The sequence below is a fragment of the Eufriesea mexicana genome, unplaced genomic scaffold (assembly GCF_001483705.2).
Source record: "Eufriesea mexicana isolate 0111107269 unplaced genomic scaffold, ASM148370v2 scaffold395, whole genome shotgun sequence".
NCBI lineage: Eukaryota > Metazoa > Arthropoda > Insecta > Hymenoptera > Apidae > Eufriesea > Eufriesea mexicana.
Genome location: NW_016908583.1, coordinates 343,119 through 357,706, shown reverse-complemented (window position 1 = coordinate 357,706; position 14,588 = coordinate 343,119). Strand labels below are relative to the sequence as shown.

The 14,588-nt window shown below is 36.3% G+C and overlaps 1 protein-coding gene across 1 annotated transcript in view; it reads right to left on the bottom strand.

The window, feature by feature from the left end:
• E23 (ABC transporter G family member E23) overlaps positions 1-14,588 on the bottom strand; it is a 332,307-nt gene that overhangs the window by 33,626 nt on the left and 284,093 nt on the right. The window contains exon 2 of the mRNA XM_017896912.1: positions 3,875-4,035. Within this exon, the coding sequence (XP_017752401.1) occupies positions 3,875-4,035 (161 nt within the window). The remainder of the gene's footprint in view (positions 1-3,874; positions 4,036-14,588) is intronic.

Genomic DNA, 14,588 nt, shown 5'->3' with positions numbered 1-14,588 from the left:
TATAGATTGTTATATTAGTGCACACTTTGTTAGGTTTTTAGTAAAGATTTTTAAGCAATTTAACGGAAGGTTATGTTGAGGTAAATGTAGATATGTTTTGACGAATGAGTACCATAATTTGGTACCATAATTCCAAGGTATGGATTGTTATGCCAGTGGTGCATATTGGTTGTTATTAAAAATTTTGAGTGAATTTGAATTTATCATTTCTCATGCGAACTCATGCGAGATTAAAGACGATATTACACCGATTTTTGACGAACATTTTCGATGATTTATTTAATTTTGTGAACGAATATTTGGTACCACTGTTTTAAAATATAGATTGTTATATTAGTGCACACTTTGTTAGGTTTTTAGTAAAGATTTTTAAGCAATTTAACGGAAGGTTATGTTGAGGTAAATGTAGATATGTTTTGACGAATGAGTACCATAATTTGGTACCATAATTCCAAGGTATGGATTGTTATGCCAGTGGTGCATATTGGTTGTTATTAAAAATTTTGAGTGAATTTGAATTTATCATTTCTCATGCGAACTCATGCGAGATTAAAGACGATATTACACCGATTTTTGATGAAAATTTTCGATGATTTATTTAATTTTGTGAGCGAATATTTGGTACCACTGTTTTAAAATATAGATTGTTATATTAGTGCACACTTTGTTAGGTTTTTAGTAAAGATTTTTAAGCAATTTAACGGAAGGTTATGTTGAGGTAAATGTAGATATGTTTTGACGAATGAGTACCATAATTTGGTACCATAATTCCAAGGTATGGATTGTTATGTCAGTGGTGCATAATGGTTGTTATTAGAGATTTTAAGTGAATCTGATTAAAGGTATTAATTATTCAAGTTATGAATTATTATATTTCTATACTACAGAATACATTTGTGGATCTGTTTTAATGATTGATTACGAGTGATATTTGGTAATAAAGGTACCATTTATGGGGTATTGTATTAATTAATGTACATTAGTGTGCAGTAAAGATTCCTCTATGAATTACTGTATTACAAATTATCCTGTCAAATGACTGAGTGATAATTCGATAATGATTACATAAAATGTTCAGATGTCTATATATTTCTTTCACGCGAAATTATTTTATATAAAAATTGCGCGATACGTGTATCAAAAATTCTTTCAGTTCCAAGAATATCGTAGCCTTAAGAAATTCTTCGAGCATGTCTCGAGGTATAGTTGGTTCGTAGCAATATAGCAAGGTCGTAAATTATCGTATCTAACGACGGTCCCGATTGATGCCAAAATGACACCATTGATGTCGCACACTCAAGACCGTCTGCAGTTTGTGGCTGTAACTATTTATCGCCGGCACTAAAGCGAAAAGAATCACTGACAAACTTTCCCATCTCGAATTACTTCGTTAATATTTATGGCCAATTTACCATTGCTAAATTCTATTTCGTTCTTCGAATATTACATAAATTACAAAATAGTTAAAAACTTCGATTGCCAAATATTAATTGCCACCATTTTAAAAGGAAAATATTCAGGAAAATATTTGTAAAATTATTTTCTGCAATATCATCGAGGCGACCATTTTGTTTCCCAACTTTCGCCAATGACTCTATTAAATCACTAGAATTTTAAGTTCAGAGGTGTAAAAATTTACTTAATACTTCTTAAAAATTGATCTAAGCTACCTAACTTCTTACCCGACTATAATATGTTTCAAATATGAAAAACTATGAATTGAAAATTGAATTTTAATCGACTCTTGCACATGAATTACAAATTGCGAAAATGTTCTAAGAATTCAAAGGAATCGACTGTACCTCTTATTCTTGTCAAAATAACAAACCAATAGGCCACTTTCTCCATTCTGGTACAAAATATACAAAACGCACTATCAAATTCCTTAATACTTAACGTGCGAAATATTTCACAACTGGGCCACATCAGTCCAGCAACAACACACGCCGAGAGCGTCCCAAGCCGAGCCTAAAAAACATCCATTACGCCAATTACCAAACCGCGACAATCCGATCCTTAATTCCGACCTTCCATCCGCCAAGCTAAAGTCCTCCGTAGCTAAAGTCATCGTTGACGAACGTTGCGAAACGGTAGCGCGCCGCGTGTTCCCAAATAGTCCGCGAGGGGCGGGCGCGAGTTACGAGCGCGAGCGTCGGTAGCGGAGGAGGCCGCGGAATAAACGAATGACGCAAACTGCCGCGAAATTGTCCAATAGAGGGCCACGGAAACCCGATCGGGTCATCAGCGTTCGCGAGAATCGCGACGAAACGGTCAATTAGCCTAAACGAGGGCGGACGAGGGCTCCGGTCCAAAAATTCGGATGATCGTTCCACGTCGCGATAAATAAGTCGCGTCATCGGCCACGTTTCCTACCCTGCCAGCCTGTTCCTCGAAAAGAAAGGGGATAGCGTGTGCCTCGGATTAATTCTTGCACCAGCTTCTTCCACGCGGCTCGTTTGCTTTTCATTATCTCGTTTCGCGTAAAAAGCAAACAACTTTCACGATCTATTCTCGCGTATTAACGATTATATAATGCTCTGGTTGGGTCGGGTTTTGGATCTGTTTCCATGAAATATATTTAATACAGCGCTTTTTGGGGTATAATAGAGAAAAAAAGATATATTCGCATGTTTTTCGTATAAAAATTGGTACAGGGTGATTCTACGCGAAAAAATAAGGGGAAAATGTACAGAGAAATTTTTTCCTACGACGCTCCATTTTGGAGGAAATTGATCGTAAATATTTGTTGGGTTGCGCTCGAAGTGTGTAATCGTGGTGGGGGATTGAGAAACACTGATTGCTGCAGATAAGAATAAGATGTAAACAAGATAAAAGAGTTAACTTAATATAAGAGTAAACTGAAATACGCGTGGAAATATCAATTTAGGGTAAAATCCGTCGAGTGATGGGGATACAGAGTGCGCCCACCAAGTGAATATTCGAACTGGATTTCCCCGAGAACGGAGCCTCCTAGGAAAAAATTTTATCCCACATTTTTAACTCAGTTTTTCACGTAGAATAACATGGTACTCTTTTTATCATAATTTATAAAACGCTCTGAATATTAATCACGAATTTTCTATTTTTAATACAGCGCTTTTTGGTGTATAATAGAGAAAAAAAGATATATTCGCATGGTTTTCGTATAAAAATTGGTACAGGGTGATTCTACGCGAAAAAATAAGGGGAAAATGTGCAGAGGAATTTTTTCCTACGACACTCCATTTTGGAGGAAATTGATCATAAATATTTGTTGGGTTGCGCTCGAAGTGTTTAATCGTGGTGGGGGATTGAGAAACACTGATTGCTGCAGATAAGAATAAGATATAAACAAGATAAAAGAGAAAACTTAATATAAGAGTAAACTCAAATACGCGTAGAAATATCAATTTAGGGTAAAATCCGTCGAGTGGTGGGGATACAGAGTGCGCCCACCAAGTGAATATTCGAACTGGATTTCCCCGAAAACGGAGCCTCCTAGGAAAAAATTTTATTCCACATTTTTGACTCAGTTTTTCACGTAGAATAACATGGTACCCTTTTTATCATAATTTATAAAACGCTCTGAATATTAATCACGAATTTTCTATTTTTAACATAAATTTCTCGTGTTCCTTTTGCGATTTAGACTAAATGCCATTTAACCTGTAAAAATTCCACGACGAAACTCGAGCAATTCTCCTGAAATAAGACACAGCCAGCTCGAGGTCTTCGACTGGGTACTTTATCTCTCGATCAATCTTTAAATCAATTCTGCCATAGCAGGGGAAGGGAAAGCGACTGTACGAGCAGGCAATCTGTCTCGAGATTGAGGGATTACCAGGGATGAAGAGAGGGCTGAGGAGGATTCTTAATTTCGCGAGGGTCGTGTTACCTGAAGGGCCCATGACGGCCAAAAGTTCGCCGGGTTTAACGACGCCCGAGACATCTCGCAGGAGGGCTCGTTTCTCCTTGACCACCTGCAACCCCCGGAAGATTAGCTGCACCGGACGAGAATCCAGCGGGTACACCAACTGCAACGCTGAGCTTTCCACTCTGCAACAAACGACGGAAGGTTAAATCGAAACGCTGTGCTTTGCTTTCGGTTTAAAATGCTTTCACCGATTTTTCTTTAAGGGGTTGATTCTCTAAGGGGGTGGAAAAATCAGTGGGTTGGCTCTTCGGGTGTTCTACAGGATATTTTAATCAACTTAGTGTCCTTTTTGGAGAATCGAGGAGAGGGTATACAGAGAATTGTGACTAATATTTTTGGAACGAATTATCTACTGGGTGTCCCAAATTTATGCAAGAAGTAATTTCAGTAAAAAAGACAGGTTTTTAACCCTTTGACTGCGGTACATTCTCGAAGAGAATGATCAATACAGACGACGCGATATTTGACAACTGACAGAACAATATTGAAACAATTGCCGATATTCAATTGCTATGTTATATTTCAGGTGAAATCAATTGGTAAAATAGCAAAAGTGATGGAGTAAGAAAAATGTAGGAAGCGTGTATTTAAGTCTTTCGTATATATTGATAAATTTGTGAGGACGAATATATACGTCTTTCGTAGTGAAAGGGTTAATTAAAAGTTGTAAATATTATTGAACAATGAAAACGTGTTTTTCGTTACATTTTCAATAACCCTGAACTGATAACTGTCACGCTGTCTTTCTTTTTCGTTGGCAACACTGTACCCCACAAATGGCGCGAAATTCAAATCTTGCGCGAGTTTTGGGACTAAAATATTAGAACTACCGACTTGTAAAATAGATCCAAACATACTACAAACGTGTAATAACAATTGAACACTATGGGAACAGATATGTACATGTAATTACTCGTTTATAGCTCGATACAATTTAACAGAATTATGATGAGAAACCCTGGAATACGTTGAGGAATTATGGCTAGAGCTAAAGTGCCGATGCTAATAACGTGATTCATAAATCGAATCATCTGTTCCAGCAAATGATATTGCACAATGTCGAACGACGTTGGAAATCATGCTACTCTGTTATTCCATGCCGCATAATCAGACTCGAAGAAGTATATACCTTTGCCCACTCTTCGATTCCTAAAAAGACATCGAGAGCTCTGTAATCCCCACGTAGCATCACGAGCGATTTCGAAATCCAGCGAATTCCAGCCATCAGAGCAACCATCCGACAAACACTCCGTTTCGTAATAACAATGACGTGCCATCGAAGCTATTCAGCGACAGCAATTAAAGACGGACACGAGTTACGCCACGAATCAGACCGCGTCGTGCAAGATCTGGCTCCCTTTCAAATGAAATCTCCTACGAGATCATTCCTCATCCACTGTCGCATCCGAACGACCACCTCCCACCTCGCATCTGTTTTCTTCAACGTCATCAAACGATCATCGATCGTTTCGGAACGGGTCGTCACTGATCTCAGTTCCTCGTCAACTATAGAAATCAAAATTCGCCTATTCTCGACATGGTCTGTCAATGGAAAATTATAATTGGAGACTTTAATGATCGCGAAAATGGAGATCAACCAATTGTACCAAGCAAAAACGTCGGTAGATGATCATCGACGTCATTGGAAATTTCTAGAATAAAAATTCGTCTATTCTTGACTTAGTCTATCGACAGAAAATTGTAATTAGAGTCCTAATTAATCGCAAAAAACAGGGATCATGTACTCCTACCAGGCACAATCATTAGTAGACAATCATCGACGTCATTAACAAATCCTAGATCCAAAATTCGCCTATTCTTGACTTAGTCTATCGATAGAAAATTATAATTAGAGTCTTAATTAATCGCAAAAACAGGGATCACGTACTTCTACCAAGCAAAATCGTCAGTAGACAATCATCGACGTCATTAGCAACTCCTAGATTCAAAATTTGCGTATTCTTGATTCGGTTTATCGATGAAAAATGGTAATTAGAGTCTTAATTAATCGCAAAAACAGGGATCACGTACTTTTACCAAGCAAAATCGTCAGTAGACAATCATCGACGTCATTAGCAACTCCTAGATTCAAAATTCGCCTATTCTTGACATAGTCTACCGATAGAAAATGGTAATTAGAGTCTTAATTAATCGCAAAAACGGGGATCACATATTTCTACCAAGCAAACTCGTCAGTAGACAATTATCGACGTCATTAGCAACTCCTAGATTCAAAATTCGCCTATTCTTGACATAGTCTACCGATAGAAAATGGTAATTAGAGTCTTAATTAATCGCAAAAACGGGGATCACATATTTCTACCAAGCAAACTCGTCAGTAGACAATTATCGACGTCATTAGCAACTCCTAGATTCAAAATTCGCCTATTCTTGACATAGTCTACCGATAGAAAATTGTAATTAGAGTCTTAATTAATCGCAAAAACGGGGATCACGTACTTCTACCAAGCAAACTCGTCAGTAGACAATCATCGACGTCATTAGCAACTCCTAGATTCGAAATTCGCCTACTCTTCACTTAGTCTATCGATGAAAAACGATAATTAGATTCTTCGTTGATCGCAAAAACAGGGATCACGTACTTCAACGAAGCAAAAACGTGAGTAAACGATGATCGACGTCGTTGGCAGCGATCGAAATGAAAATTCGCTTATTCCCGGCTTGCTCTGTCGATGGAAAATCACAACTGGAGATTTCAACGAGCGCAAAAACGGGGATCATCCAGTTGTAGCAGGCAAAAACGTCACGTTTCGCAACGTGTCACGATGTTCGTCGAAGAGAAAGGCAAGAAAGAGGCTCGGGATGTGATACGTCCAACAGCTGTGCCTCTGTAGATTCTTTGATAAAAAACCTTTTCGACGTGAAATTGATTAATCTGTTAACCGTTTGCAACCGCCATGTGGCTTGGAAATTACGTGCACGTGTATCTGTCTACATTTTTCCACGAACATTTGTGAACCTCCATGGCGAACGCCGATTCCACGATTGGAATCCTCTGATTTCGCATTAATTTTTCATTCACGATCTATTTTATCGATCCATTGTATTCAGGCTTCGTAACATTAATTTTCGAATATAACGAGCAGATATTACTACAATAGAATCCCGATTATCCGGAGTACTCTGCAGCCTCGGATAATCAAATATGGCGGATAAGTGGATCATAGTTACACGTATATGTGAGGCAGAAACGAGGAATATGATTTGGAATACAATCTGCATTAGGCAATCTGTCCATGCACAACTGCATGGGACAAGTTGAGGAATTATAGTAATTGACGAGTAGTAGAGAAATAGAGCTACTTTCAATAATTAACCAATTTCTTTATATTGTTTATTAATTGTTTAGTATAGATCTCACTGATAAATATATATAAGCATGATTTTTCTATTTGCATAAAATATAATTCGTGATAGTTGTCAAGAAAGGTATGGTTCAAACAAATATGGCGGATAATTAGAACTCCGTTATATTATTACGTTATTATATTTCTATTTATTATTTATTAATTATTTAATTTGGAACTAGCTTACTCCTGCAATTTAGTTAAAAATAAAAATACAAGATTGGAGTCTTTTTACAGAAGCATCTGTATATTATATTTTAATTATCGAATCAAAGCACGTTAATTAATTACTATTCCTATCTTTCAAAAATGGAATAAAATTCGGTTGACGAATTTCTTTACGTTGTTTATAAACTATTTAGTATAACTATTTAGTATAGATCTCATTGAAAAATATATGCAACCATAATTTTTCTATTTGCATAAAATATAATTCGCGACAGTTGCCAAAGACAAATATGCCGGATAATCAGAACTCTGTTATATCATTATGTTATTATATTTTTATTTATTATTTATCAATTATTCAGTTTGGACTAGTACACTTCAGCAATCTAATTAAAAATAGAGTCCTTTCAAAAAAGACTCTTTTTACACAAACCACCAACACCTATATATTACACTTTCATCATCGAACCAAGATACACTAATCAATTATTATGCCTATCTCTCAAAAAAGGAATAAAATTCTCTCCGCCCATTGTTGACCAGAGAAACGACTTTTTATCTCTGTTTCCATCTCCCGGAGACACTCGTTAATCATTTGTTAATTACCAATTCCCCTTCTCTCCTTAATACCGCTAACAATCCTATTGACATTTACTCGCCCACCCATATCTCCGATCCTCCACTTAAATCACTCGAATCTTCCTCGCATAAGCCACCACGACCTCTAAACTCCCTGTAATTAATCTCTCGCGATACAACCCTCAACATTAACAAAAATTAAAAAATTAAAAAATCGCATTATGTCACGCTCGCGAAAATATTTTTGCAAAAATAAAAATCGTCACGGTCGCGAAAATATTTTACCAAAAATAAAAATCGTCACGCTCGCGAAAATATTTTATCAAAAATAAATATCGTCACGGTCGCGAAAATATTTTACCAAAAATAAAAATCGTCACGCTGGCGAAAATATTTCATTAAAAATAAAAATCGTCACGCTCGCGAAAATATTTTATTAAAAATAAAAATCGTCACGTTCGCGAAAATATTTCTGCAAAAATAAAAATCGTCACGCTGGCGAAAATATTTCATTAAAAATAAAAATCGTCACGTTCGCAAAAATATTTCTGCAAGAATAAAAATCGTCAGGATCGCGAAAATATTTTACCAAAAATAAAAATCGTCACGCTGGCGAAAATATTTCATTAAAAATAAAAAGCGTCACGCTCGCAAAAATATTTTACCAAAAATAAAAATCGTCTCGCTCGCGAAAATATTTTACCAAAAATAAAAATCGTCACGCTGGCGAAAATATTTCATTAAAAATAAAAATCGTCACGCTCGCGAAAATATTTTATCAAAAATAAAAATCGTCACGCTCGCGAAAATATTTTACCAAAAATAAAAATCGTCACGCTGGCGAAAATATTTAATTAAAAATAAAAATCGGCGCGATCGATAGCGATTTTGATCTATCGATTTCGACTTCCACGGGATCGAGGAACGGCTCACGTCGAGACGTGTTAATCCCCTGGCTGAAAACGGGAGATAAATGACGTCGGATCGTCGGGAAACGGAGGATAATTATAGCCATTAGCGGATGGAATTGAAATTATTTCGTCTCGATTTCAATTACCGAGTCTGGAGGAAGTTTAACGATCGGCGTACGGGTTAATAAACGACGCGAGATATCGATTTCGCGATGGCTACCCTGGTCGGGCCCCCGCTTGGAAGGGGGGAGTATTGCAGAGGCGTGACTGTCGATAAAATTGTCGATAAATTTCGATGGTATCGAGGTGTTATTGGTATTTAGATGTATCGATAATATCATTAGGGCGTGAGATAAAGAAAGGTAGTTAAAAGTCGGTGTAACGGGCAGAAAGCGGGGCCCGCGCGGCGGGGGGCACAGGGTGCGATTTTATCGCGCGTTCGATCACGCGATCGGGTCGTACAGGTGCGATTATTCGCGGAGTTGTCGATAAAGCTGGATGGTTTCGCGGTGCGATTGGTATTTGGATGTATCGGGAATATCGTTGAGATATCGGTATAAAAAGCTACAGAAAAATTGATACGATAGTTGGAAAGCTTTATTCCATCACTCGATCGCGTGGTTAAATATTAGGGGTGCAATTTTGTTGCGTATTCCATTCTGTGAGTAAATTGTACCGATAAATTTCGGTGATGACAAAGTGTTATTGATATTTCGATATATCGGTATAAGAAAATACAGAAGAAATAATATGATAGTTAGAAGTGGGACTCGATCACGTGGTTAAATATGAGGGGTGCAATTTTGTTGTGTATTCCATCCTGTGAGTAAATTGTACCGATAAATTTCGGTGATGAGAAAGTATTATTGATATTTAGATATATCGGTATAAAACAGTACAGAAAAATTAATATGATAATTAGGAAGCAGGACTCTATTGCGTGGTTAAATATTAGGGGTGCAATTTTATTGTATATTCCATCCTGTGAGTAAATTGTACCGATAAATTTCGGTGATGACAAAGTGTTATTGATATTTAGATATATCGGTATAAAATAGTACAGAAAAATTAATATGATAATTAGGAAGCAGGACTCTATTGCGTGGTTAAATATTAGGGGTGCAATTTTATTGTATATTCCATTCTATAAGTGAATGGTATCAATAAATTTCGGTGGTACTGAAGTGTTATTGATATTTCGATATATCGGTATAAAACAGTACAGAAAAATTAATATGATAATTAGGAAGCAGGACTCTATTGCGTGGTTAAATATTAGGAATGCAATTTTATTGCGTATTCCATCGCATGACTAGATGTTACCGATTAATTTCGATAGTAACGAAGTGTGATTAGTATTTACACGTATTGGTAACAACGTTGAGATATCGGTACGGAAAAATATCGAAAAATTAATCTAATAATTAGGAAACAGCACTGAATTGTCTAATTAAATGTACACAGTGCAATTTTATTGCGTATTCCACCACGTGATTGGATATTACCGATTAAATGTGATAGTAACGAAGTATGATTGGTATTTATATATATCGGTAATATTTTTGAGATATCGCTATGGAGAAATGCGAAAAATTCTTATAATAATTAGGAAGCAGCACCGAGTCGTATAATTAAATATACAGGGTGCAATTTTACACAGAAAAATTAATGTAACAATTAGAAACCGCAAATAAAAATGCAGGATGCAATTTTATACAGAAAAATTAATGTAACAATTAGAAACCGCAAATAAAAATGCAGGATGCAATTTTATACAGAAAAATTACTGTAATAATTGGAAACCGTAATTAAATACGTAGGGTGCAATTTTATCTCAATAAATCCTGCTAGAAACAAATAAATAAAACAAATGACAATAATTAATTAATTACAATAACAATCACATATATACAATAGTACGTACTAATTATAAATACCACAATTAACCCGTCGTTTAATTTTCTTCGATCATTTCTGTTTGCCTTAATTGAAAATGCATGATGCAATTTTATACAGGAAAATGAATGTAATAATTGGAAACCGTAATTAAATACGCAGGGTACAATTTTACCTCAATAAATCCTGCTAAAAACAAATAAATAAAACAAATAAAAATAATTGATTAATTACAATAACAATCACGTATATACAATAGTACGTACTAATTATAAATACAACAATTAACCCGTCGTTTAATTTTCTTCGATCATTTCTGTTTGCCTTAATTGAAAATGCATGATGCAATTTTATACAGGAAAATGAATGTAATAATTGGAAACCGTAATTAAATACGCAGGGTACAATTTTACCTCAATAAATCCTGCTAAAAACAAATAAATAAAACAAATAAAAATAATTGATTAATTACAATAACAATCACGTATATACAATAGTACGTACTAATTATAAATACAACAATTAACCCGTCGTTTAATTTTCTTCGATCACTTCTGTTTGCCTCGGCGAGGTATCGATAACTTATCGATAACATCTCCGGATCAAAAGATCGTCGATGAAAATTATGAAAAAGAAAGTCCATGTACCATATTAATCTCAATTACCCTGTCAAACTGCAATGGCGTAATAGTTGTATCGGGTAAAAGTTCAATTTCGTTTGGCAAAAGACGCGAATGAGAAAGGCCTGCGAGACTCTATCGACGTTTCCTTGATTAAAATTCCCCTCGATTGGCGAACCGAGCTTCGATTATGTCGCGATCGATCGTTCTTCCCTCGATCGTAGATTACCTTGGACAGTTCCGATAATAGGTGGAATTAATTTCGCTGTTTTAATATTCACGACTGAATCGACGGAAAGTGAAGTTTGCGAGAGAAAAGATCGGCAAACGGAATTAACCGTCGAGAGGTTGCACTCGAGAGGAGTCCTTCAGTCGCCATTTGATAAAATTTCGAAGCTCGATATTGATTAATATATCAATATTTAAATTTAAAATAACGTAACAGTGTGCGAGGTATCGAAATTAAATAATTCTACGTGTTAATTATTACACGATTCGTTATTTACTGTGCGAAAAATATCGTCAGCTTTATAGCAGAAAATTTTGCAACTCGTACCCTTCTTTAGCCAAAAAATCGTCGAGCGCAAAGGGTTAACCCTTTGACCACTGTGGGTGCCTAGAAATAGGTATCGAAATTAAATAATTCTACGTGTTAATTATTACACGATTCGTTATTTACTGTTCGAAAAATATCGTCAGCTTTATAGCAGAAAATTTTTCAACTCGTACCCTTCTTTAGCCAAAAAATCGTCGAGCGCAAAGGGTTAACCCTTTGACCACTGTGGGTGCCTAGAAATAGGTATCGAAATTAAATAATTCTACGTGTTAATTATTACACGATTCGTTATTTACTGTTCGAAAAATATCGTCAGCTTTATAGCAGAAAATTTTTCAACTCGTACCCTTCTTTAGCCAAAAAATCGTCGAGCGCAAAGGGTTAACCCTTTGACCACTGTGGGTGCCTAGAAATAGGTATCGAAATTAAGTAATTCTACGTGTTAATTATTACACGATTCGTTATTTACTGTTCGAAAAATATCGTCAGCTTTATAGCAGAAAATTTTTCAACTCGTACCCTTCTTTAGCCAAAAAATCGTCGAGCGCAAAGGGTTGACCCTTTGACCACTGTGGGTGCCTAGAAATAGGTATCGAAATTAAGTAATTCTACGTGTTAATTATTACACGATTCGTTATTTACTGTGCGAAAAATATCGTCAGCTTTATAGCAGAAAATTTTGCAACTCGTACCCTTCTTTAGCCAAAAAATCGTCGAGCGCAAAGGGTTGACCCTTTGACCACTGTGATACTGTAGTTAATCGTGTTTGTCCTGAATATTAGGGGTTTGAGCTTGATTTAGGAGCCAGGTTTACGATGATTTCAGAATGATCGATTTCCGATTCGTTCGTGAAAATTTCATCGACGAGATGGTAAGCTGGATTTCAACTTGGATCAGCTGAATGGTAACTTGGATTGATTATGGCGGTTCTGGAATGGCAACTTCTTCGAACTTTTGTCGATACGAAGGCAATCTTGATTGTTCCGAGAAGATACGCCGTGATGCAATAGTTGGAAGAAGAATCGAACGATTTCGAAGGCGAGAAAGCGTGCAGTTGGATCAAAATTCCGACAGTCAATTGAAACTTTCTTCGAAACAATCTCCATTACCTTTGGCTTCTTAAGTAATATTCCTCGATGAAGAAATAAATTTATTGTAAACCAGGAAAAATTCGGTTGGAGAAAAATGGGTGGAAAATTGCCAAGAATACCTAGCTACCTTAAAACTTAGGAATCTTAAATTTTACCGAGATAGAGATTTAATAAGGGCACTAAAGGATTACAAATTTTTGCATCTTTTGGTGTGGCAGGTCCCCAAATAACACGAAATTGAAACTAACCCTCAAAAAATTAGAAAATTCTATACCTTTTACGATAAAATTCTCGAACTACCCCTGTGATACTCGGATTAAAATTCTCTACCAAACCTGATTAATTCTGCATATATAAAAATGATCGAAAAATACTCAAAAAATTCTGTGGAACACGTTACAGTATCGTTACCAAAAAGATAAAGAAATTCTTTACTTCAAAAATTGCCAAGAATACTTAGTCGTCTTAAAATTAGGGAGTCTTAAATCTCACTGAAATAGAGATTTAACAAAGACACTGAAAAATTCCAAATTTTTACATCTTTTGGTGTACCAGGTCCCCAATCGTTAGAAAATAGAAACAAACCCTCCAAAAATTAGAAAATTCTACATCTTTTACTATAAAAATTCTCGTACTACCCTTATCATCCTCGGGTTAAAATTCTCTACCAAACCTGATTAATTCTAGATACTTAAAAATGATCAAAATATTATCAAAAAATGCTCAAAAAATTCTGTGGCACAGAAATAAAAAATAAAAAAATTTTCGTTTAAAATAAAAAGAGCCTCCAACTACCCTTAGAATTTTCGACTAAAAGTTCTCAATCAAATTGTACAAATCTTCGACACGTAAAAATGATTGGAAGCGAAGCTTGCACGAAAGCTCGGTGATTGGAAGGTGGCGTGGCGACGGTCGCGGTGCTTCCCCGGGAGTGGAAAACGAATTGGCGGGAAGGTGGAAAGGAGTGTGACCAGGCAGGAGTGATAGAAATGGCCGTGAAACGACGAGAAACGCGAGGGAACAGCTTTCGATCCGTTGGAACGGCTTTCAGTCGGGCTGGATGTTTTGCGAGGCGATCAGGGACGGGAAAACGGTTTCTGCAAGGCCGTTGGAAAGCTGCACGCCCGGCGAATAAAGCCGTGCCCGTCAATTAATGGCTGCCGGCGAACATCTTCACTCGCGCGGGACCATATAAGCGGAATCAATCTCGCGACTTTCCAATGGGTTTCCAAGGAGAATAGGAAAGCCGAGTCTCGTAAGAGGGAAGTGAATCGAACTCCTCTGGAAAACGTATTACGCGCTTCGTTTCTAATAAAATCATGGTATGCCATGGACTGTTTAAATGGTATATGGAATTTCCATTTTCTCCTTTCTATCTCCTCCCCTTCCTTTCCACTCATATCTCTATTGTGCGATACGAGAGCTCGAATTTTTATATATTCTTCATTTTATATATATATTATTATTATTATTATTATTATTCATT